General features: G+C 42.3%; 1 protein-coding gene and 1 long non-coding RNA gene across 2 annotated transcripts; one reads left to right on the top strand and one right to left on the bottom strand.

The window, feature by feature from the left end:
- Positions 1-7,826: 7,826 nt before the first annotated feature.
- On the bottom strand, positions 7,827-17,669 carry LOC147186666 (uncharacterized). Its single transcript, XR_015098991.1, has 2 exons — positions 16,166-17,669; positions 7,827-8,227 (listed from the first exon to the last, which is right to left on the bottom strand). It is a non-coding gene; the product is annotated as an uncharacterized LOC147186666 (long non-coding RNA).
- On the top strand, positions 14,635-26,909 carry agtr1b (angiotensin II receptor, type 1b). Its single transcript, XM_086101869.1, has 2 exons — positions 14,635-14,707; positions 24,142-26,909. Exon 2 carries the CDS (start codon positions 24,207-24,209, stop codon positions 25,302-25,304), a length of 1,098 nt encoding a protein of 365 aa, XP_085957995.1. The 5' UTR covers positions 14,635-14,707; positions 24,142-24,206; the 3' UTR covers positions 25,305-26,909.
- The last annotated feature ends 28 nt before the right edge of the window (positions 26,910-26,937 follow it).

The raw sequence follows: 26,937 nt of genomic DNA, 5'->3' as shown, positions 1-26,937 counted from the left end.
GTGCTGGAGTAACAAACTTCCCCACACCCGACGAAGGCTCTGTGCGATTAAAAAACAAAAAAACAAAAATCCCCCCCACCCCGCCCCCTCTTTCCCAAGCTCAGGAGCATCATGAAGACATCAAGATAGACTGCCGTGATGACGGAGCTGTGAAGGTTCACGGAAAAAGAATTGTTAAAATCCTTGCAGAAGTGCATGAAGGCGTAATAGAAATGGTTGGTCCAGTGTATTTGACTCCAGGGGGATTATTTTGAAGAGGGAAAACGTGCGGTTTTGGATTTGAAATAGATCTTTTACAACACAATTCCTGGAATTTTTCTGACACGCCTCAAAAAGTGATTGGAGCACTCCATACGACATCAGACGTCTGCTATTATCTCGATAGACAAGTTGCCAGTCACAAAATCAAAAGACTGGCATAGTGTGTTTAAGAAAGACCTGAGAGATGCAGCGTGGTGGCATGGGGCATCCAAACTGCCCAAAATACAAAGAAAAGGAGAGAAGTAATACAAAAGTAGGAGTACAGTAATTGTTTCTGGAAGAAATTTCTTGACGAGAAGTCAAGAAGTCGAGACACGTTTTCCATGTAAATGCCCTAATCCGTTCCAAGCGCCCCCAAAATTCAGACAGAAATGTTTTCTAAAGCATAAAAAAATGCATCAAAATATGGAACAAATACATGTTCCAATTAGATTATTGCACAATAAATGAGAGTTGTGCATAACGTAAAAAACAAAAAATGGAGTAAAGAATAAAAATGATGGTCATTAACTTTTAACTGTGTTCTCATCGTTTTTCGCCCTCTTTAGAAGTCTATGTTCTTTCTCAGAAGTGGTTTTTGCCTGGCGTTTTTTAACGAACTGAATCAAGGACGTTTGCTTTTGTCTGCTTTTAACAATCCTTTGAAAATGTCCAAGGCAAACATCAGCAAAGTGAGCGATCGCCCGACTGGTGAACACTTTTTCTGGGTGATTCGGAACGCCTCATGGCCCGAGGGGTGAATGACGAGGACGCTGCCTCGACACGTACGGTCAAAGTCCCTCTTAGCCAATGGGATGCCAGGATGATGCCCGGTAACAGCCAATGGGAGATCAGCTATAAATATGTGGCGCTCAGGAAACTCGGAGCTGCGATTAGCAGCCCATTCTGTATTTTTACCTTTCGTATCTTGAAATTTTCATATGAAGCGACATTCGTTAAGTAGAGGTACCACTGTATTAAGCCAAACTCACTGTTCAGTTATCTGGTTCCAACATTGCAGTTACAAACTCTTCTCATTTTTAAAGTGGCAAATGGCTTGTGAGATACGACACCCAACCCAACCTGTTGCTCCTCTATTCATGTCCAGCAAGAGTGAGCTTCAGGTATGTTGGGTTTACTGATTTGCAAGCTTTCCATTTCACGTCACAATCGCAGAGTCTCTGGCTGAACCGAACTTGGTGTTGAACACCGACCCCTCTCCCACACACACACACACACACTTGTCATCGTAAATATTGACCAGGCTCAATGTTTCCAAGTGGCTGTTTTCCCAGCAGGGAAATTAGCAACCCCCCACTGAAAAGGATCATCCCATAGGTTAATCTTTGGAGACATCCCAATCAGATACTTGCTGCCTTTAATTGAAAGGGATGGAAAAACACACTCAAATTTCCATGGACTGTTTTATAAAGGAACTTCAGTCAACTCAGAAGACCACCAAGTAGCCACGTCAACCGAACGTGACTAGGCCAAGCTAACAAAGCCGCAGAGGAGACACAGTTTCATCAGCCTAAAATGAAAAATGCCTCAAGGGAAAAAGTCAAACAAATACTCTGCCTTGATTTGTTTTACAAATACAAGAAATGAGTAAGACATTGCCGTCTCCCCTCCATGGGTCATTAGCTGGATGATTGGCTTGTCAAGGAGTGAGGAAAAGGCTCCCAAATAAATCTGTTGCTGCGCGAGATGATAAACGCATGACATAACATCGCCAGCATGGCGCGAGTCACCCTCTTCCCCCCACCCCCGAGGACAAACTTGTTTATGTGATCTGGAGGGCCCCGCGGCTATTGACTTAGCTGGGCCTCCCCTGCAGAGCCTGTGAGGAAGAATCCATAAGATAGTGGCATCCACCCATGGGATACAGAGACAGTGTTCAACTTGATTCTCACATGGACTTCCGCTGCAACTTTAATCGGCTGTAGGAGAAGAAGGGCTGCTGAGGAAACAGTAAAACCGGAGACTGTGGGCCATCATGCAAAAACGACACGGCGTGCCAATTTTAGCTTCAACTGTTAAAATATTTTCATTAAAGAGACGAAGGATAGCAAGAAAGTAGTGTCCAGAGCTTAAAAAAAAATAGTCTGTATCCTTGTTTTTGTCATTGCTAGCTGTGTAACCTCAAATGCAACCATTGTGCTGCCATTGAAGTAGTAGCAAGAAAATCGACAGGGTAAGCAAATTTTAGCTTGTGTTTATTTTGTCCCTTCGAGCAGTGTATCTTCATATGTTTTAATGACAAGGCGATTATATTCAAGAGGAATCTAAGTCAGCAAGCAAACTTGTGACTTGTACTTGGCTAAGATAGTCCTTTACAATGCAGAGACTAAATACGGAGTTAATGTTAGCACGGATTGGGGGAATTGACATACGAAGTGCCTGATAAAGTTTAAAACAGATATGATTTGGATACTGAACTTGTTTATTTACTGTACAGGGATTGGTAACAAATAAACCCTCAAAAATATTCGGTGGGGTATAAAAAAATTTGAGTGTAAATGCTAAGAAACTTTGGTTTATTAACGATGGCGGCACAGAACGTCCTGGAATGAATGAAATTGTGTTTGCGGATTCGATAAATGACGTCATTGATTTTCAGAGAATTATAAGATTAAAAATCGATCACCAATTTTGACACAGTTCGGGAATGAAATGAATGGCAATCGGATCCCACAAACAGAGACACAAAGAGTATCTGTCCAAAAATGCACCGACATAGTATAAAAAGAAATTGCTGTCCAATTGCACGAAACAAAAACGAGAGCAAGACGAAAAGGCAAAATAATATAAATAAATACAAGACGAGAGATGAGAGAGCAAAAACGACAATCACGGAATCGAGGGGTCGGGAAAACAACACTTGAGCAAGAGCAGCAACAAGGTCAATAATCCAACAGAGACATGGGACCTTGGCAGTCCTTAAATACTTGGCTAATTTGATGACCACATTGGCAGCAGGTGTGCACGTGGGAGGGAAAGCCCTCCTCTGCCATCTGATAGATTAGATTTGTGTAAAGTCTACTTGCTGGGCTACATATGAAAACATAAAATAAAATCATCTGAAGACAAACGCGTAGGAATATCGCACACCACAAGAGCATACGACCCTACCAGGACAAAACGTGACATCGCTTTTAGAATACACAAGTCAAAATAATTGAACACTTCAGTTCAAAAACTATTCGATTTGAATACCTTCTCATAATGGTCGCCGTGTGTACTTAAAAGATAAATGTCTTTCATAAAAGCCTGTCAAATAACAAGGGACCTCTTGCTCAAAGGCAACAACAGCCGCTGATGCCGTGACGCACGACAGTGTTTTCCATTGAAAAGACACGCCCCCCCTGGCCTCCCCGCCCAGAAGCTCAAAGCAGATGAGGAAGTATACATGTACTTGTGGTTTTTAAAAAGATGTCCTTCCGATATGTACGTGCAGAGAAACTGACAGACTTTCCCATCCTTCCTTTTGTGTCGATTTAAAAGTCAAACTTGGGGGGTGCCTGACCTAAACAATGTGACTCTTCGGAGGCCCACTATTCTTCCCACCGCCTGAGCCCCCCATCAGCAACCATTTTTGGCACGCTTCCTGTTTGTGTAAAACATTTGTTGTCTTTCACATATCGGCAATGCAGGGGGAGTGTGCAGCGGCGTTTTTTTAAAATCTTTGGGTGGCCAGACATTTCCATGACGATTTTTTTTTTTTTTAGGGGGAGAGCAAATATCAATTACTCTCCTTCACAAACTTGAGTGCAATATGTTAATTAAAAGAAAGTGATCTTAATAATATTCTTACTATGATGTTCTGATTTCTTTCAAACAAACTTTACCATGTTTGATGAATTTATGTTAAATGCTAACACGAAAAATGTTTTCTTTTCCTGTTGGCTGTTTTACCTCTTTGAAGTCACAAGAAATCGATCCAAAAATTGTTTGAAAAGAAAAGCCATGAAATGTATAGAGTACAGAGTACTTTTTAAATGTTGAATGCATTTGTAATTTTTTGACACATTTATAAAATAGTATATATTTAATTATTTGCAATACATGGGCCAATTACTTAAAAACACAAATATTTTAAAAAAAATCTGAAAATATTAACCACGTCTGATGCGAAATGATAATGTACATTTTATTGTTGAGAGATCAATTAATCATTTCTGAGAAAGTTAAACGTATAAATTGTACTAATATTTGTTACGATACATTAATCATTTTTTTATATTTATTTTATTTTAAAAAATTGCCAAGCCCTTTTCAGAAAACACAGCTCCATGAATGCAGTGAATACTACAGAACTCTTGATAACCGTAAATTACTTGTTGTGCCATTGGCTATACTAGATTCTAATCTTTTGAAGCTACTTTGTAAACAAGCGGTAAAATTTCCGTCACCCCGTTTCGGAAGAAGAGGTCGAGTCACGCAAATCAAGGTAGTGACGGCAACAAATATTGTCCCAAACCTTGACTGCCCCCCCCCCCCCCCCCGAGGTCGGTCCTTGAGACGTGCACTGCCCACGGACAAAACACGAGCATTGTTCCTGCGCGGTCATTTTTGTTTGCTTACTGTATGTCTGGCAAAAAGAAACACACTTTGCAGCTTTGACGTCATCTGCTGTAAGCATTTTATTAAGCCCGCTGGAGTACAGCGGGTGGTCCGAAGGACTTGCGGTCTCTCTAAGGTATGTCTCTAACTGGATTTCTTTAAACGTTCAAAAACGCTTCACCTCTCCATCTGACAATTTTGCAGTGCATAATTGGCAGTCCGCTTTTGCCTTTGTCAGTTTAGTTTGAACTATACAACGCGACGAGAGGAAGAGAAAGAATATATGCCTGTGAGAATTGTCACGGTGTAATTCCGCGTGAATTGTGGGGCCGTTTGTGTTTGAATATTAGGTTATTTTCGAAGGTTACGCTGCAACATTGATGCCAATTTGACAGCTATGGTGGGTTTCGTAAGCTGTTAGATTTATGCTTGCAATTTCTTTAAGTGGTGGCAATATTTGAATGTGTGTAATTCTATTTACTTTGTGTTATTTTCACAGTAAAACTCAAGTGGCAATAACCAGCATAAAAGCAAGCTTTAATCTTCAAGAGTGGTTCATGTCAAACTGCACGTCACGTTTATGGAGTGCAGAATCGTGATATCAAGCTGGTAAATTGTCGCAGTATTGGAGTATTTTTTATTTTATTTTTTATGAATGTTTGAAAAAGTCCGCGATGCACTGAAGCAGCAATAAACAAACCGCGAAATAAGGCTGACTAGATGGAAATTATTTTAAACAAAACTACCCTTTTGCATGGATTAAGAAAAATTATGACGTTTCAAATAAGGAATTGTTATGAACCCCTTTTTTTTTTAACATTTATGAAACGCCTTTGAAACTTTTACTGTGGGCAGAACAAAAGTTTGTTTGGTTTTTTTGTGTACGTGTGTTTAAGTAATGTTAGACAACTTGACATGAAGCATTTAAAAATGGCATTGTTAACTGTAATGTCAAACAATTATTTTATCCAGTCACTGTTTTAATGTGTTTTGGCAGTCATGAAAAAAAAAGTTTTTCGATGTCAGAAGGCCATTTAAAGTAGTAGTAGTAGTAGTAGTGGCGTATCATGTGCCTTCAAGTCGAGGGCAGCCGACACTGGATTGTGCTCATATAGAGACCTGGGAATAAAATATTAAACAAATTGTGTTTGGAATTCAGCCAAAGCCCAACAAGTGTTATATAAGGTATGAAAATTGGAGAAATTGTGAAAACATTTGGACATTTATGAGGGTCGAGAGGGTGGCCGTGCGTATAGAAAAACATTCTTCCAACATCAAGCATATGTTGCGGCCATGTGTAGACAAGAGTGCCATTGTTACTCACCTTGTCGGGAGGTTCACTGTAAACAGTCAGGACCGGTTATCCTAAAACTCGCCCCTCAAAAAAACGGGGATGTATGGGACCTAACATGTGGCAGTGCTAAAACACGGAATGCTCCGCAAGAAAAATGTTGTTTGAAGCATTTAGAAACAGTATCCACGATCATAGCAATGGCGTTTTAAGAATGTCGGAGGCACAAGTACAGCAAAGCAGTAAAACAATTTAGTCAGCAAGAGGGCCCGTCAACCAATTGATGTGACGGGACAATTTTTTTAAGTCACTTTTTGACCCAAGTTGTGTGCTTCCAAGCGCCAAATATTTTGCCTTGAGTTGTCTGGAAAACTCTACATGAGAAACCAAGATGACTTTTTACCTTTGCATAGGAGCCATTATACTTGACAGCTCATTTTAGATTACACAGTTGGAAACATTCATTTCTAAAGAACTGTCCAACTATTTTGGCTAAAAGAGGAAGCACTTATTTTTGCATCATCTGTAGAGCAAGAAGTATATTATTTCTTTGGGAGTCGATGCTGGGGGGGAAAAACACACCGATTCAATGCTTTGTCTGGTATCAAGAGTAAAAAAAACAATCCCAAAAAAGGGGGGGGGGGGCCCCAAGAAGCACAACTTTGTTGGAATAATGTCATTGCCATTTGCTTTCACCAGCATCCAAATCGGATGGCCAATATTTTTGAGAGAGTGGAAAAAAAGGGGGGGTATCACCCAGCCTGAGACAGCCGGTTAAGAACTTTGAGTCTACAGAGACCCCATAACTACACTTGGCCACACTCTTAACCAGGCACGAAATGGGACCAACGTGACTGGGCTAAAAACATGTTTCCTTTCAAAAACTATGACAAGAGAAAGACTGCTTGGGCAGACTAACAGAATGCTTGGTATTTAAACAAAGCATAGTGTGTCAACCATATTGAAAACCGTTCTGAAAATACAGTTCGACCGTCTTCATAAGTATTTGAAGCAGACCAAACAATGTCATCACCATCCAGAAGCATTCGAAAAAACCACAATCTCACCAGCTGGGACATTGAGTGTATCTATGCTAGGCTAGTTCTCGACTGAGCACAAAATGGAAGGAAATCAGTAGAGAGTTTTAAAAAAAAAGGCAAAATTCCTACCTTGGAAGGTAAGGAGGAGTAGAGAAGGTTGAAGCACAGGTGTGACGCCGGAAGTCCAATTAAAGTCACTTCCGGTGTCAAGGTAAGTGCTTCCAGAACGGCGTCGGTCACTCAAGTGAAAAGTCACTTGAGCGGTGGCTTGAATTTGTGGGACATCATTTGCGTGGACTCCTCATTCTAGTAGTAATTCTATTCAAAATCAAATTCATGCCTTCTGTTTCTATTTAAAAGAAAGAAAGATGAAATTTGAATTTCAAAAATTACGTGAAGTTTAGAGTAATTTCCTGGTCCTGAGTAAAATGAATATTATTATTAGATTACGTTTAGTATTGCTTCTGCAAATAATTCAATTCCATTCAAAGCGAAATGAAATTCATTTTCAATTTAAAACTTCACTTCAATACACTTTTAAAAATAAACATAAAAAACGAAATGTTACGCTGTTTTACTGCACATATACAGAATGATCATTTTAATAGCAACAGGCGGTTATTGGTTGACACATTACAGGAACAAACTGAATGGCAATTGGATCCCACAAACTTAGACACAAACAAAATTGGTACCAAAAACAAAAAATGAATTTAATAACAAAAGCGCACCGGCAAAGTACAAACAGAACCAAAAGAACCAGGAAAAACAATACATGAACAAAAAGCGCTTCCAAAGGCAACAAAATAGGAAAATTCGAGATTATAAACGAAATGATTAGAGTACAATTTCACAAAACATGACCAAGATCAAAGACAAAATAACAAATATTTACAAGGCAAGAGACTCATGAGCAAAAACAACAATGACAGGATCGCGAGGTCTAGAAAACAACACTTGACCAAGAGCAGCAACAAGGTCAATAATCCGACAGAGACATGGGACCTTGGCAGTCCTTAAATATTTGGCGAACTTCAGGATCAAATTGGCAGCAGGTGTGCCCGCTGGAGGGAAGGCCCTCCTCTGCCACCTGCTGGAGACACACAAGAACAGGATCATGACACGAGTCATATGTGATTAAGTTTCATTTTTGGAGCAATTCAATTCAATTTTTTTGCCCCTAACGACTGGATCACTCACAACCAATTTTAAAAGTCACCTCAGTCATCCCAGTATGATAGTTTCAACTCATCTTTTTGGTCATATTTATCATTGCATTTCAGAGTTATTTATGATGTTTTTCTTTTTTTCTTCCAACTTTCCTCGCTCATTAATCACGACCAGAACATAGAGCTGTGCAAACTGTTTCCAACTAACGCCACAACAGTATCACGCGTCTAATAATAACCCTAAAGTATGACTCATATTTTCTTAAGCACATTACAGAACCTGAGGTGAAGACATGTGAATGCATTTTTGCAGGCGTTGGGGTCATACCAAAAGTCCAAAACAGTTTTGCGGAAGACACGCTCATCAATAAAACATCAGTCAGAGCCAAAACAAGACGATATCCAAGTTCACTTCGAATGCAAAACTCCGATTGTGCAACAGCAACAAACGAGAAACAGGTGTGAAAAGAAAACATGACGTTTGGTTGAACAGTCGAGTTGGAACGGCCGGGGAACAACATGGGCGAATAGGATTATTTTTGTTTGGAGGGGGCATTTACTGGAGATGAGCCGTTTGTGGTGGTGACACGTCGCAAGGTATCATCTTTCCTTCAGCAGGTGGCTGAGGGAAACGGTGTGGCATTAAAAAAATAAAAAATAAAAGATCCGTGCTTCCCACGCTGCCCGTAATCGACGATTCGTTCACCGGCTGAAGCATGAAGACCGCTAATCGTGTTAGCGGGATCTGATTAGCAAGAACACGGCAGAACCATTGCGCCTCCCGGCCAGGACCTCGAGGTCAAGTCTTGTCCTCGTCACCTGTTAATGATGCTAGATGACACCACCCCCCCTCCCAAAAAAAATGGAATTCAAATTCAAACCTGTAAAGTTAGTTCAAAAATATTATATAGTTAGTCATCATATAGCTTTGATGTCAAGATGGCGCCCGAGTAGGCAGCCGTCGGCAAGTGCTCTCATGAGCCTTGCTTTTTTTGTTATTTTTGGGTTTGTTTTGTCACTTTGTGGTTGTTGTTACGTCGTGTGGACCTGATGTGGACTTTTTTCAGCATTTTTTGGCCACGACATTCATCAAGGAGGAAACTCTGTGCTTGGTGGTTGCGCCTTCTCGGCAGCATGGGTATACCAGCACTGTTTTTGCCTGGGAGGAATGTCGGCGCCATTTGACTGTCGTTGCTGGACAGTCCCGGGGCGCTTGTGTCTTTGCGCCTGTTATGGGCAGCATTTTTCACAGCCCCACTTTGTTCAGCGGAGAGATCGGTGCTGTTGAACGGTCTGCGGCTGGATGGATATAAGGCTTGAGGAGCCGACGATGAGAAGAAAGGAGCGTTAGCGCGGAGCACCGATGCGGATGTGGAACTGGGAGTCGCGGCTTGGAATTGAAGTGGATTTACATGGGACAGGAGATGTGAGCCAATCTCTTTTTCGTCAATGGACGCTACAGCTTCGTGTTTGCTTTCAAAAACTTAGCTTGTAGCAGACGTGTGCACATTTTCAGCATGACGTCTCTGATCCACTGGTGAAAGGACACTTTGATCCTCTCCTCTTTCATCTATAACTGCTTCAGAGAACAAAGTGTATGCAGAAAAGTGGTGAAGATTGCACGACTGTCTGTGTCCTATGTGTTGTGTTGTGTTATTTTTGTTATTTTGACTTCAAAATGGCGCCGCGTGAGTGGCTGCCTTCCAGCAGCTCCTATATTTTGTTGTTCTACTTCTTCCTTTCATAACTTTGCTGCTGTGAATCGGGAATTTCTCCATTGCGAGACTAATAAAGGTTTTCTTATCTTTCTTATCTTATCTTATCGTGATCATGAGCAATGATTCGCCAGTGCCAGTGATGTGATCCTGTCTGGTTTTCTGATAGGATAAACAGGAGAGGAAATTGATGGCTGTACAGAGGTCTTGGGGATTTGCTGACTTGTACAATACGACAGAATGTACAGTACAGCGTGAATTTGTTTGGCTAGCTAAACAGGAAACTGAGGAACCGAGGTCTCGCTGGAAGTCACGGTGTCAATTTGGAGCTACTTCTGTTAGGTTGCCATTTCAGAGGTGGATTTTTTTCCTGCAAATATCAGTTAGGTTCCAAAATGAAACGTACTCTGTTGGGGGTCCAACTTCAGTCGCGGGATACGGGGCTTGAGGGCTAAACAGGGTGTCTGCAAAGTCACCAGAGGCCCCATTTTACCGATTGATAAAATATTGCCAAAATCGTGGCCAAATTCCTCGTATACACTACTGGGCACATTCAACCTCAGACACAGGTGTCAAACCCAAGGCCCGGGGGCCAGATCTGGCCTGCCACATCATTTTATGTGTCCCGCGAAAGCAAATCAAACATGTCCACTTCCAGTGATGCTTGCTAAAATCTCTACCAAAATTTTAAATTCTCATATTTCATAAATTAGAGATATATTGTACATGGTTTCAGTCATAACAAGGGAAATGGTAACTAAAATGTGGCCCGCGACAAAAATGAGTTTGACACCCCTGAGTCCTAAGAGATTCCGCTGCAGGTGCCTGAGTTGAATAACAGTGTTCATTTAGAAGCTGTCGCAGGATGACGTTACACCTTGCTAAGTTGACCTGAACACGTATTATCAATCGAATAAATCCCCCACGAGAAAAAAATAAACAAACAAAAAAAAAAACCTTCTCCCAATCATTTCTTGACTCTTCAAAACCTCGCCATCTGTTTCTGCTCGTACCCGAGCGGTGTAAATCAGTGTTGTGCGCTGCGCTTGCTATTGCAACAACATCCTGTCTCCTCTGAGAAGTATTTGTTTTGTGAAGAGCCCCTCTTGGAGATGTACTGCTCGATACATCCTGAGCGTACTCACGGGTCGGATCCACATTGTTTGATAGCCCGGAGAACGTGTGTGGCATCTAATGAGGGGATTCTTCATTCGCAGGCGTAATGGAGGCGATACGAGGTGCTCCGGAGGTGTAAATGGCTCAGTTGCCGCGTTTCAGGCTGGACCTGACTAATGACAGGCATAAAGACTGAAGAGACCTCACCTCGACGACATCAATTAACCACCTACACCCCCCCCCCCCCCTCTCCCCATCTCGCTCCTTTTGACCCGCTGTCACCTGTCGGCTTTGTAAACCGATGACTCGGTCACACCTGATCGCCCCAAAGTCACCCAGCCGGACCGTGACTTTACGCCCCCCCACCCAACAACCCGCCGCGCGTGTTTGTCTTTCCTTTCATTCCTCATTTGTCGATGCTAAGGCCACTGACGGACGCCTCATCAATCACGATCCATTTATGCCACTGCGATTTGGGACAGTGTGGCCCGAGGGCGAGGACCGATGTGACCTACTTCTCACCACCTGTTAAAACCTTGAGAAAGAAAAGCGCTGATGGATGAAAGATTGCACGTCGGAATACTTTCCCCATTCACCCTATTGTGGGTCTGGAACTGTTGTGAGGGACACAACTTCAGGATACAAAGTGCCCAGCTCCACCCTTATAATAGCCCGGCTGAGGGCGAGCGCGCATTGACTATTTATACAGAGCGATGACAGACCTTGTCACAATCAGAATGCTTGAGTCTTCCATTTGTGGTGTTTTGGGTGGTGGTGGGGGACAATGGATGAAAGATGGGCACAAGAGTGGACCAAGAGAGGAGCTTGGGATACTTAAAAGCACGAGGAAGGGATGATTATTTGGCATTTGGTCTTGAGCTAATGCCTCGTTTCCACTTGACTCACTTTTGAGGTATGGCAGTTCCTGCTACGGTAAATCGTGAAATTTGTGAAGGGCAGGAACTGAGCCCTGCTACCAAAAGGAACAAAACATGCACGATTTAGACGATCACATGTCCAACCGGGTTGCCATGGGGCGACAAGAGTAACAGCTAGCTTTCAAGCTAACAGCCTTGGGCCTGATACTACTACTACTACTAATAATAATAATACTACTAATAATAATTATCATCATCATAATCATTATGCCAGATGACCATTTAGGCAAATGAAGGCACTCAAGTTTTACGTAGCACAATGCTCTGCAAAGACAAAATACTTCAAGCCTTGAACACCATAGCTAAGCAATTCAGGACTGCACAGTTCTTTCTTTCACCTTTTCAGCAAATTCTGTAATATGTGTAAAATGTACTTCAAAACGACCGTATTTTTCACACTGTAAGGCGCTTCAGTGTATAAGGTGCACATTCACTGAATGGCCTGTTTTAACACTGTTGTCATATATAGGGCGCACCACATTATAAGGCGCGTAGAATAGAAGCTACAATAGTGACTGCGGTTGCATTATACATCCACCAGATGGAGTTACACTAAAGCGAATACAACACAATACAGCGTTATTTATATAGAGCCTTCACAACTGCTGAAGCTGTAACAAAGCGCTTTACAGAACATTTGAAATACTACGTCCAAGAAACCAGAATATTGATCCATATAAGGCACATCGGATTATAAGCCGCATTGTCGGCTTTTGAGGAAATTGAATGCTTTTAGGTGTGCCTTCTCGTGCGGAAAATAGAGTAATTTATTTATTATTATTTATATTTATTTCACTTTACTGGGTCTTTGAGGAGAGAATGTTAGCGCTAGCAAAAGATGAGAAGCAATCGGGCTGGTCTGGCGATACGATGCCTGTGGTAATATTTTCGATATCACCAAAATAAACATGGGGAGACATATTTTAAAGTGGGTCATTCTGGGCAGGGCGCAGAGAGCTAGAGAAAAATTTGCAGCGGTTCCTCGGGTTACAACGGAACAGACACATGACATTTCATTGTTAGAGATGTCAGGAACACATTTTGAATTTGCAGTTGCCTGTGTGTACGCTTTGAATATTTTATTTTTATTTTTTTAAACCTTGCGCTTTCCCAGTTGCTTTAAGAGAGTCTTCATTTAACCAACCAAGAATCTTTTTGGAATGCGGAAGGGAGCGAGACCGGACTGGTCGCCATTCATTATAAGGGATAGACAAGCATTCACACATCTGGACGACTCGAAGGTTTCCATGAATCTCACATGCATGTTTTGGGAGGAGTGGGAGGAAGTCAGACCTGAGCGGTCGCCAGTCAATGGTGGGGCAGATAGAAACACCCATTAACACATATGGAAACTTCGAGACTTCAATGTGCTTCTGGAATGTGGAGAGAAGCCACAGCATCTGGAGAAAAGCCGTACATGGAGAGAACATGCAAAAACGCCACGCAGCAAGGCCGAACACTGAACCTCGGAGCTGTGAAGCAATCATGCTCACAACTAGTTTCACCGTGCTGCTGCCCTGACTCTTCCAAAATGACCTCGGGACTCAATAGCCAGCGAGAGAGCAACCCACCTTGGAAGGAGCCTTTGGAGCCACTTTTCGTACAGCTGTATTTTCAAACTACTGTATTTTCCGCACTATAAGGAGTATAAGGCGCACCTTCAAAGAATGGTCTATTTTAAAACTGTTTTCAAGTGTAGGGCGCATCGCATTGTCAGGTGCATAGAAAAGAAGCAATCGTGGCTGCGGTGGGGTTTGCATCCACTAGGTGGAGCTACGCTAAGGGGAATACAATACAATACAGATTTATTTATTTTGAGTTTTCACAACCATAACAAAGCTCTTGAGAGCACATTTAAAATACTACGTCCAAGAAATCAGAATATTGATCCATATATAAGGCACATAAAATTATAAGGCACACTGTCGGCTTTTGAGAAAATTGAATGATTTTAGGTGTGCCTTATAGTGTGGAAAATACGGTAATTTAAAATTAGGCCTGAATTTTAAAAAATTGCATTTTCTTTTTGGTTTTAGTTTTATAAATTAATCAACAGGGGTTTTTTCCCCAATTTTAGTTGGAGTGATTTTTTTTTTTTGTTTGCATTAAATGGAATAACCTTGTTTTGAAATGAAGAGTTGTCGGTCCAATGATGACACACAACCACTTAAAAGTGATATCTCCAACCAAGTGCTGATTTTTAAACCCTCGGGGGAAAGAAGGTCTCATATGACAGTGAAAAAGAGTGATTAAAAGCAGACATGAAGAGAGGGAACCAAAGAGAGGGGGGTCTGGAGAGTTGCTGTTGTGAAAGATTCTGTTTATTTGTGTGCGTGTATGTGTGTGTGTGTGTGTGCGCTCGAGATGGGTCAGCACAATGTGAGTGTGTAACAGCTCCAGTGTAACTCATTCATCACCTTTCGTGTGTATGTGTAAGCAAGGGAAAGGGACCGAGGGTGGGCGGATAGGAGGTGGGCTGTAGGGGGGGGGTCAGTCCCAGTTGGTGTGTGTCGGATGGTATTCCTGCTCGTCTAGCCGCGCCAGTTAAGTGGAATCAGAGGCGAGCGGTGGCGCACGGCGGTGGTCTCTCTCTCTCTCTCTCTGGTGGGCTCCCGCTCTCACAGCATCACTTCAGGTAAAGATCACCTCGCTTTGATTGGAACTTTCAGGATATTTGGAATTGGGGCTAAATTGGCAGACCGCTTCTTTTCCACCTGTTGTTGCTGTTTGTCCAAGTAGTTCATGTGGAAATAATAGCGGGGAAACCGAGGATGAGGGGACCGGGCGGAGGTGGGGGGGAGAGGTGCAAATCCCAATGTGGCCTGATGAAATCTTCACTTTCCAAACATAATTTCCGAGTGAGAGCGGGCGTGTGGCGAAGGAGGAAAAGCAAGAGTTGGAAGAGCAGGAAAATGTCAATAAGGGCCCTGGCTTATGCGGGCTCGAAAGGGGGCTGCTGAATTTCCGCATAAGTGACTCGCTTTTGAAGAGCAGCTTGTTGGAGGCGAGCTTCTGCCTCACATCAGCTTTTCAAACTCTCATTGGGAGACAGGCTGCTCGGGAACTTGGAAAAAGACCGACTCATTTCATTTATTAACCCTTTCGGGGACGGCGGTCACTGCAGTGGACGACTTATCATGTTATCAGGTTACAGGTTATCATGATTGGTGCATGAAAGGGTTAAACAACGGTAGAAGAAAAAAATACTGCTTATTTGAAGTTCAAAAGGAAAACCAGGAAAGTCAAAGAGGTCCAAAGACGTTGGAACCATTGTTTATTTTGAAATTGCCCAAATCCTCGGAATTTCAGCCTCCTCGCAGCAAATCTGCTCATATTTCCGTAGTCCTCCGTGAAGGCATCTTCGTATTGACTCAAAATGAAACATTTGCAAGCATCTGCTTTGACTTTGAAAAACACTTTCGCTTTTTTTTTTTTTTTTTACATGTGAAGTACCAATCCAGTAACTGAATCCTAAATCATTTATGCTGGGGTTCTCTCAAGTTTGATAAAATGTCCTCATTTTTTAAGAAAAGGAATGGAAATGAACACTTTTGTTGTTCTTCATCCGATTCATCAATGACTCGATAAAATAAATTGACACAAAAATAATTGTCCGCTGCATCCTGAGAGAATAACGCTCGCGATTCGGGTGATGATGTACAATGATTATCGTTTTCAAATTTCCAGTAAGTCAACCACATTTACATGCAGAGATTGCCTGGATTTTGTGGTCGGTATACGTCTGTCTGCTATGTCTGGCTCCCAGTTCTGAGCTTGTGGGTTCAATGTGCACGCATGTTTTGCCGCTGCTTTCTCCTCGACTGTGGCTTCCTCCCACATTCCAAAAAAAAAAAAAAATTGTGCATGTTAAGATCATTTGGTTGGAGCCGGTTCAGAGTATGGCCATGTTCTGCGGGCCAGTAGGGAAAGTTGTCATCGTTTAACCCAGTGGTCCCCAACCCAGGCCACGGACCAGTACCGGTCAGTGGGTCGTTTGGTACCAGGCCGCACAGAAAGAATAAATAACTTACTGTACATTATATCCGTTTTATTCATTTCGGAATCTAAAAGATGTTTTGTTTTGAGAAATTACCGGATTCTCTGTTACATCCAATCTTCTCGCCCATTACGTTGATCGCGATCGACCAGTAGATCAAGGACTTGTCCCAAGTCGATCCGAGAGGTGGAGAGGGGAATAAAAAAGAAAACCATTTGTGTCAATGTGCATGTTCGTAATATATTTTTTTGTGTGAATGCACACTGCGCCCTAATCATTCTATCAGTCTCCCTTTCTCAAAAAGTATTTAAAAAGGTAAATAAAATAAAGCAGGTCATCTTTAACCTTCGGTGACGTGTGACTGCGTCGACGAAAGTTGTTCGCGCTCAGCAGTCTGCAATTGCAAGCTTGTGATCAGAGCTGTAGCGCTATACCTTCTCTCGTTATCATTATTCTCAGAGTTTGTGTTGCCCAATGACCGAGGGGACGGGCAAAGAATGGGAATCTGGAGGGCCGAGAGAAGCATTTTAAAACGATCCGCGTGAGCTACGATCGTTAACAGGCTGCAAAAGTGCGTCGCGTGCCTCAGCGTCAGGCTGTTGCTCATCATGTATGTTACACATACAGTACATTTGACAATAAAGTTGTCATGATTCGGTTTAGGGACCAACAGGTGGCGCTGTAGGGCTCCCCCGGCAGCTGCACACCTGTTGGTCATTTGGTAATTAGTTGTATAAAAGGACTCCTGCCCGAACACTCGGTGTCGGGTCATTGTGGCTTCTTGCTACTGTCGTGTGTGTTGCTGTTTGCGCTTAGTTTCTGTCATGTTTAGTTCATTGTTATGTTTTAGCTTTAGTCATGGTTTTTGTTTGATACTTTGGACTTTGTGTGTTTTGTATTTAGTTTTCTTTGTTTCAAATACAATTCTTCAAATACACCCTGCTCCTCCCTCCTGCCTGCTTTTTGGGGTCCACCACCACCTCGCTACGTGACAAAAGTTCGATCGCGGATGGTTGGTTGATCGAAAAGTATATCTTTGGTCATAAAAGTTTGTGCACCCCTGGTCGACAGTATGTCACTCTTGACGCAGGTCTTTCATTTGATCTCTAGGGAGTTTTAATTATCGATGCCACCAGGGACCGGAGCTAGGAAGTTGCAAGGAAACAAGCAGCAATTCAGTATTGCCCATTTCGGGATTGTTTTAGTGATTTGTTTGGGCCTCCTTGAAAAATAGATGAGCAACGAATGGAGTAGCTTTTTCTGGAAACTGTTGAAGATGCTGAGATTCCCTCCAGAGCAGATAAGCACCCCTCTGAAAATGAATGGCACATGCTCAAAGCCCCCAACTGGCTAATTTGGGTTAAATTTAGTCCGGTTTGCCCAGAGTCAGATTTTTTATTTTATTTTTATTATTTTTAAAGAAATTGGCAGCTAAAAAACTCAAACACAAACTCACAACATTCTGAGGAATTTTCATTGGAGAGCAGCAGTACTATATTACGCCAAATGGTATCTCTTATTATGAATTATGGATCTCTTCTATATTTCTTCACTTGTGTGCATTTTTTTTTCATCTACCAGAATGATTTCTTTTCCACGAAACAAAATTAGCTCTACATTGAAAAAATAAGAAAATTGGACATACTGTCCATGTTTTATGTCCACCCCTGCTCTAAATCATAGGTGTCAAACTCAGGTCCTGGAGGGCCACTGCCCTGCATGTTTTCCAAGTCTCCCTGTTGCAACACACCTGATTCAAATGATCAGATCATCAGCAAGCTCTGCGCAAGCCTGACATTGAACCTGTTCATTTGAATCAGGTGTGTTGCAACAGGGAGACTTGGAAAACAGGCAGGGCAGCGGCCCTCCAGGACCTGAGTTTGACACCTATGCTCTAAATTGTCCCTAGGAGTGAGTGTGGGTGTGAATGGTTGTTGGTCTGTGTGTGGCATGTGATTGGCTGGCAACCAGTTCAGGGTGTCCCCCGCCTACCGCCCAAAGACAGCACGCCCCGCGACCCTTGTAAGGGTAAGCGGCTCAGAAAATGGATGGATGAATGGGTGTTTTATAGTAGCCGTCCAATGAAAAGTATGTATTTTGTTTCGTGTGTTTTAGATCTTAACTTTGGAGATTTACCTTTTCACCAGTGAGCTTCTGATTTCATCCTTGCCTAAATATTTTATCATACTTACTTGTTTTTCATCAAACCGCACCCGAGTGATTCATGAGCTGCCCCTTTATTTGGACGATGACACGCGCACTCGTACTTCAATGAAGAATGCAGAGGCAGTGCTGCTTTTAAACCGGCTGTCATCATCATTGTGTTGATGGATCCCACTTGCCCCCCTCCGTCACGTTTCCTTCCGAGGATTACGGATCGAGACTTTACGCCCAATTTTAAACGTCACAATCTGAAATGAGATGGTTTAAAAAAAAGGGAGCTGGTGAAAATGGTCATGAACAGGAAGTAATGAATTCATTCTATTGAATTCATCTTAAATGAAAAAAAAAGGACATGGGGGGGGAAATATAACTGTAGTAAAATATTGGAAAAATACAATCATTAGAACAAAATGCTGAACAATATTTAAAAAATTCAAAAATACCAAATTAAATGAAAAATCAACGAATATCACAAAGAAATAAAAGACAAAAACTCCCTAATTTTAGGAAATACAAAAAGATCCTAACTAAAAAAATTAGATAAATACAGAAACGATAAAAAAAATCTAACTATAGATTTTTAAAAAAGACTACATTGTTTTCCAAAAAAAGATATTACATACCACTTTTGCCACAAAAAATACACATTAGCTTAATCCTTTTTACTGTATAAGGGGAAAAAAAATTGACACTTTTACCAAGGTATACTTTATTAATATTTGACAAAAAGACAAAAATATTGTGATGATTGTTCGAACCTTTGGATTCAGTTTTGAGGCGTTTCCGATAAAGAGACAAAATTGTGGATATAGTCTTGCACAGCCTGACAGCATGCTCCATAGGTGGGCTGTCAAGAGGAAGCCTACATGATGACGGTCTGTTGGTATCAATCATTAACTCCATCAAGCCCACATTACGCTTGGCTGTCTATGCGGGCAGCCCTCCACACGCAAGACGGGCGGCGCGTGCAAGGCGGGCGCCGCTGCGTAGTCCAAGAGCAGGCTTGCATATCTCTGTTGATGGGAAACATGTTTTTTTATTTACTCACTGGAAGCCAGGCTGTGATTTCACTTGAACACAAACTTCCCATGATCCTGGGAGGAGGTTGTTTTCAAATTGAGTGGCTGTAAAAAGTCTACACACCCCTTTTTCAAATGCCGGGGTTTTTGTCATGTACCAAAAAATAATAATAATAATACCAAATCACGCATGCACCGAACGCCTCCGTCAACATGACTTTGACAGTGTCTTGCCTCGCCGCCGGACTGAATCTTGACGGAAAGCATGCGACGACTGGACTGGGTCTGCTCGGCGACAGACTTGTAGTGTGACATCTCCCTTGATCCAAGACACAGAATGATATGTATCTGGTTGTCTGACAGTGCGATGGTCGTTTAGTTTAACCCTTTCAGGTACAGTGGTCACTACAGTGGACAACCGTTCATGTTATCAGGCTATCGGTTATCATTATTGGTGCATTAAAGGGTTAAGAAGGCCATTACGTACACTAAGGAACACGGTTTGGAATAGTCGGTCCTCCTCAAGGAGGAGGAAAATATAGTCCAAAAATGTTTAATGAACAAGAACTGGACATTCCTCCAACTTTGATGCAAAAGATGAGAAGAAAGCTAGTCAGGGAGGCTGACAGCAATGGTGAAGGAGCTGCAGAAATTCCTGGCTGTTTAGTGTCTGTGACAACAATCTTCTATTTTCATCTTTTTCTATTTTCAGCCTGGCATTTGATCAGGGGTGTGTAGACTTTTGAAAGCCACTGTACTGAAACAAAAAATTTGTGCTGTCAATGGCTATTCTCTCCGAAAAAAAATCCCACCCCCACCTACCGCCAACATCCTGCTATTCCTGTCTTGATTGTTCACCGAAAGCCTTGCTTGACCTTTACGCTTCATCCCTAGAGGATGCAGCTTTGACCGAAATGTTTACCTTCCTGTTTTGCGGTCACCCTGGGTTTATGGTGGCCATTCTGTAATGTGCCATCTTGGCATATCTCCGCCGTTTAAAAAAAAAAAAAAATCACCTACTTCCGAGCTCCCGTCTGTCACACTTTGTTGTTTGCCTTTGTGCACTTCTTTCACGGAAAAACACTTCAAATTCTCATTAAATCATAAACGGGGCACATGGTGGGAGATTTTCAACATTATTTACATAGGCGCGTATCATAAATCCTCCGTGAAATGAGAGACTTCGTCGGAAATGCCTCAAAAGTGAATCCAACGTTCGGACATTTTATTCAGAACACCTGCAAGATACAACACACAATACTGCCTTAAAAGGAACTTCGAGGAACCAAGATCGATGCCAAGATCTTTTGCAATTATGATGAAGCCCAAAGAGACCAAATAGTATCAAATTTTGCATTATCCTTGTTGTGCGAAAATTCCAGTATCAGTATTGTCGCGCTAAAAAAATATATATATATACACATTAGGGCAAATCCCTTGTCTTTTCATCAGTTTTTGAGGGGCATCCGGTTCTCGTATTGTTGCTTTTTTCTTTTTAATATTAGTTATTATATTTTTTAGGCATCCCCAAAACCTGGCATTTGAACAAGGGGTTTGTAGACATTTCAGAGGCACCGTATATGGCCCACGTGCCCACCTGCGGCTATACATCCAGTTGAACAGACAGCTGTTCTAATCATTAACATTCGGAACAAGTAAATAAAGCAGTGACGTGCGGTGGCTGGGCCTGCGGAGGATAGCGTGCGAGATAGCCCATCATTGTGCTACGCTTGGTAGTGCCAAGTCGTCCTCCACAAGTAACAATCGTCACGTCCGCGGCTGATACGCTTTGTTGTTTCTCACCAACGTCGCTGGAACATTTGGAGAAGAGGGAAGATAAAATTGCTCTGGTGGAATGCTGCAGTATACGCACTGCCTGAAGATGCTCTATTTTTTTTTCAAAAGAGGACACTGACTAATACTTTTTTTTTTGCTATTTATTTATTATTTATTATGCTTTATTATGTAAAGCTGAAATCCATCATTATGCATTTAGTTGAGATTTTTAAAAAAGCAGCAGCCCATCCTGAAAATCATTGTCTTGAAATATTTGAATATTTTCATAAAAATAAATGCACTATTCAAAAACATTTTACCAATTTTTTTCGCATCTTTAAACATTATTTTAAAGAACAATTTCTAGTGTAAAGTTAATAGAATATTACTTTAGATAGGAATGCTACTGGTTGAGGGAGAAAATAAGGTATTGCAAATTATTGAATGTTTTGGTTTATTTTTTTCTTCAAGATGTGTCACATTTTCACATTTCAAGAAAATTAATGGCCGTTTTCATTTTGAACTTACAAATATTATTTTATACGTTTCCAGAGACGTAGCATACCATCTTGAACCAAGACCGCCATCTTGTGGCAAGACCCAGCTCAGTGTAAGTTGTCAAATGTCGATTTGAAAGCACTTTGGATCAAAAAGCCTGCATTTTAATCTCGTTTATGTAACAAAAAATAATATATTGTTTATATCATGTTGTTTTATTATTTTAGATTATTAATCACCAGCTGTAATTTCCCATAGGAAGTTACAAATACTGAATTTGCAGCTTTATTAAGTGAGCTGCTGACAACTACAATGGGCTACGTCTTTTTATTTATTTATTTTTTTTATGAGTTTACGTGTCAGAAAGAAAGAAAGAAAGAAAAAAATCGAGGTTTAGTTCCAATGTTCACATAGAAGGGGCACTCCATTACTGCACTGAGCTTTTTTATTTTATTTTATTTTAATTGTGTGTGTCAGTGCATCCGAATGTTAGCATGAGTGAATGTTATGATCTTTGTTCAAGTTTGACGGATGTTTGGACTTTGGGCATTATTGCACCAAACTTTTAGTGGCAGACAAAACTGAATCACTCTCACACAAAATTACATTTTAAAAAATGGAGTTAGCCCATTTTGTTCTTAGTGGATCATTTGTTTTGTGCATGCTGCAACTACTATTTTCGGCCAACTAATGAGGCTCACAGAGCCATTAATATCGAACGCCAGTTTAATTTCATCTCTCTTCCCCAGACAAATGGAAGCAAAGGCTCGCCCCCAGGCCAATTTTCCTCTACATGCAGGTTTGATTTTCTCACCGGGCAAAAGAAAGGAAAAAAAAGTTTCCAGAGAGCCGAATCCCCGCTGTCTTGTTTGTTTAGGTGCGCGCTGATTAGAAGTTCTCACGCTGTGGCACGACGTATCGAGGCGAGCTTTTTAAAACGTGTCTTCTTATACCTTCCGTGTTTTAATGGCCCGCTTAGCCGAGCTTGGTAGCTTTGCACAGGCCGTAACGCACCAGGGCTTGAATTGGAACCAAAATCATTGATGCTGCTTCCCTGGAAATAATTTTTTTTTTTTTTTAAACAAAAGCACCATCTGCTCACTAAAGCATACATAACTTCAATAACACAGACAAACAGAAACATTTTTACTCTGATGAGCAAGAATTTGACACATTTGTGTGTCTGTTACACATTTGACTTCATTTTACAAGTCTAACAAAATGTTAATACTGTACAGTAATAGTTTTATATTAATTTTTAAGATTGTTAATTATATTTTTGAAAATATTTGTATATCTTTGGCAGAATAATTTTGTATTATTATTAATAAAATTTGCTATATTGTTTATCTTTCAGCTATTTTTACTTATCCTGTAAATTTCAGTGCAGCCTCGGCTTTCCAGCATCTTTGTGCACTTTGTATAGAAATTGCATTCTGTAGTGATTGATGGATGATGTTCTCCTGCTGGGGGCTTAGTGTCCACCCAGATGGACGCATCGTCGCCATTCATTAGCCGAGAGACTATTAAATGAGGAGACGGGACGTTGAACATCTGAAAAACGATGTTCCTGAGCAGCATTTTTGGAATGGAAGGGCATCTAACATCTGTTTTTTTTTCACAGCCTACTCTCTTAGCGAGGTAGCATAAAGCGTAAGGATGGTTTTAATGTCGGGCTCTGTAATGAGCTCGTGCGTACGGGTTGAGCGCTTTCGTGTGGATTTAGCGTTTATGGGCCGTGCTGGTGCCAGAGGTGGCAATAGTACTCACACTCAAAATAGTTTCCCTCTTTTATTGACTTGCGTAGTACTCCTACCAAGAAGAAGGTTTGGTGAGTTGCGGTGGATAACTGGACACGTTTTTAAAAACAACTTCCTTCCATATTCGCTAACAATGTGAACCGACAAACAACAAATGCTAAATTAGCTCTTGAGCTAATTTAGCAAAGCAAATTTGAGTAATGGAAGTAGCTGGTTTTTAGGCTGAACAAAGACAACGCATGTGCCACAACATCAAACAATTCTTAAATAGGGCCTCTACTTACAAATGTCTCTTCATACGAAATTTTCAAATTACGAAACGCCGCGACAGGAAAATATCGCCTCTTGTTATGAAAGAAATTTCAAGATACGAAAGGTACAAATACAGCATGGTCTGCTCGTCGCAGCGCTGACTTTCCTGAACGCAACATACTTATAGCTGCTCTGCCATTAGCTGTTACCTAGCATCTTCCTGGCATCCCATTGGCTAAGACGGACCTCTACCATATGAGTCATGTGTGTCAATAGATACATGTGTGTCTGTGCGGCATCCTTGTCATTCGCCTCTCAGAACAGATCCGGGCATTTACATGGAAAATGCTTCTCAACTTACAAAATTTTCTACTTAAGAAATTTCTTCCAGAACGAAACTTTCGTAAGTAGAGGTACCACTGTATATTATATTAGTAGATGATACAAGACAAGTACACAAAAAAATAGACCCAAAAATGTAAATGCAAAAAAGAGATTCCATAAAAGTCTATTGAAGTAGCCTAACAAAGTATTCATGCTTTCCACAAATACTAAGCGAAAAGCCTCAGGCGCTTTCTGACATTTTTTTTTTTATTATTTTTAGGACTAGCAAAAAGGCCTCTCGCCCAAGGCCTGTTCAACAGTTCTGGCATCTGTCGTGGGGAAAACATGGAGAATGTCACAGCAGGGACGACGAAGGCGATAAACCTGACATGCGGCATGTCCGGAAATCATGATATCATCTTCACCCTGGTGCCCATCGTCTACAGTTGCAATTTTGTCATCGGCATTGTGGGCAACAGCATGGTGGTGGCGGTCATCTTCTGCTACATGAAGCTCAAGACGGTGGCCAACATATTCGTGCTCAACCTGGCCGTGTCCGACCTCACTTTCCTCATAACGCTGCCCATGTGGGCCACGTTTACAGCCATGGACTACCACTGGCCCTTTGGGGGATTTCTGTGCAAGACCAGCGCCGGACTGGCCATGTTGAACCTGTACACCAGCACCTTCTTCCTCACCGCGCTCAGCATCGACCGCTACTTGGCCATTGCGCACCCCGTGCGGTCGCGACGCTTCCGCACGGTGGCGTACGCCCGCATCACCTGCGTGGTGGTGTGGCTCGTGGCTTTCGTGCTCAGCGTGCCCACGGCATTGACGCGGGACGTGATGAATGTCGCTAACTCCAACAATACCTTGTGCGGTGTCCTGCACCCGTCTAATCCAACCGACCGTGAGAGGCTGAAGGGCGTCCGCCTGGCCATCAGCCTCATGAAGAGCCTGATGGGCTTTCTGGTACCCTTTGTCATCATCATCACGTGTTACTGCCTGATTGGACGGGCGCTAGTGGGCGCCAGGAACATCCAGAAGAGTGCCAGGTCCCGGGACGACGAGGTTCTGCGTATGCTTGCCGCCGCCGTCCTGGCCTTCTTCCTGTGCTGGATGCCGCACCAGGTGTTCCACTTCCTGCAGGTTCTGACCCAACTCATGCTGGTGGAGAACTGCACCATGGTGGAAATCATTGACACCGCCATGCCCTTCACCATCTGCCTGGCTTACCTGAACAGTTGCGTCAACCCCATCGTCTACGGCTTCGTTGGACGCAACTTCCGCAGGAATTGCAAGCGGCTGCTTCACTGCTCGCCCGCCGGACCCCCGGGGACACACCCGAGCATCAGCTCCAAGATGAGTGCACTGTCTTTTCGGGCCTCCGAAGCCCTGAGCCTGACGGCCCTAAAGAGCAAGGCTTCGTCGGACGGGAAGTAAACGAGGGGGAAAATACAGCGGCTGAAGAAGAAGACATTCCGTGGTTGGAAAACCTCCAACGCTCCAAACACTGAAGCACGCCAAGACCGTCTTGATGTCCTGTAGCATGCTCGTCTGACAGTCTCAAGTTATATTTAGAAGAAATATATGTACGCCCTTGCGGGATGCACCCATACAGACAATGTACCCAAATGTGAGCATTTTCCATCCATCCATCCATTTTCCAAACCGCTTAATCCTTTCCCTCCCTTGCAATTAAAGTTAGCAAAGGCCCGATTACTGGCTGTCTCTAAAATATTCTGTGGTGGTAGGTGGTATAAGAGTGGTTTGTTTTCGCCCTGCTCTGCACAGAAAACAAATGCAGCCAACAATTTACAACCTGAAACCCTTGTAGCCTTGCGCGCTGTAGGCGCATGGTATTCAGCGGGTTACAAAACATACTCTCAAGACAAGCTGCCTGAATTTAAGCTTTTTCCCTCCACTGATTCGAGTCAGCGAGGTCTTAATTATCGGGGTGTGTTTGGGGGGATTTTTTCCCCCCTTGAGCTGCTTCAAAAACGATCCGGGATGACAATCGTCAATAGTGTTCAAACCTTCCGATGACAGATCCCTATGTGTGTGGTCAACACAGAGTTGGGCTGAACCACGGATCTCGTGCTTGTGACGTGCAACAGAAGGATAGTTCGTTAAGAATACGCACGTACCGACAATCGGGTTAAATCTGGGCAGATTTCCTTCCTTCCAATCAAAGACGGCAAAAAGCCAGACGTGAAGATTATCCTGAGCAATTATCCTGCGGTGTGGGGTGTCCTAAGAGTGATTCTTCCTCCCCGATCTACTGAGATAAAGGAGACAATGGTATATGTTGATTCTATTTTTATGATGGAAAATCGTTGCTTGTGGCCAAAGACGACTTGGGACCATCCACGGACTCTGCGAGCGTGGTATGAAAGTGGAGTGACAGCCATTTAAGCAGGGTACATACTGACAATCGGGCCAGTCAGAAACCGACCGTAGCTCACCTTGTTGCCCGTCACTAAGACAGGACACACAAATTGATCCTCAAAGTTAAGAGTCCTGAAATTAGCCCAAAACGCCTGACCCCCAAAATAAAACGGTGAACTTCCTGTCCAATTTCAGGCATGGCTCCTCAAGTTTTGTTTTTTTGTGTATCCTGTCATGATAGATGTGTCCATGTTGGTATGCGTGTATTCCGCTTTAGCAAAGCGTTGGATGTAGCATGAGAGCTTGGGTCATAACGATGCTTACCGGTGAGAAAATGTTTTGTGTTTTCAGCAGCTCCTTCGCCAGTCGGCGGCACGGAAAAAAGTCACGTGAAAAACATGGCGTAAATGTACTGTACGGCATTTAAAAATATATATATATCGAGGATGCTATCTGGATGTTGTGCTGTCCAACGTGCTCCTCGTGTTAACGTCAAACAACGTCATTCATTGTTGGCGGTAACAAGATGTACAAAAAAAATGTTGAAGTGGGCGGTTGTCTTTGTGGTATTTAAATATGTTGATATATTGTTTTCTACTGTTTGTGTGTACAGTTGTGAATATGTGACAGCATGAATAAAAATCGATAAGGAACATTAAAGTGGACACGATTCTATCGTTCTTACTTC

The sequence above is a fragment of the Hippocampus guttulatus genome, chromosome 21 (assembly GCF_054856545.1).
Source record: "Hippocampus guttulatus isolate MCC_2025c chromosome 21, RoL_Hgut_1.0, whole genome shotgun sequence".
In the NCBI taxonomy this organism is placed as follows: Eukaryota; Metazoa; Chordata; class Actinopteri; order Syngnathiformes; family Syngnathidae; genus Hippocampus; species Hippocampus guttulatus.
Note: the sequence above shows the minus strand (reverse complement) of the source record. Positions and strands in the feature narration are given on the sequence as shown.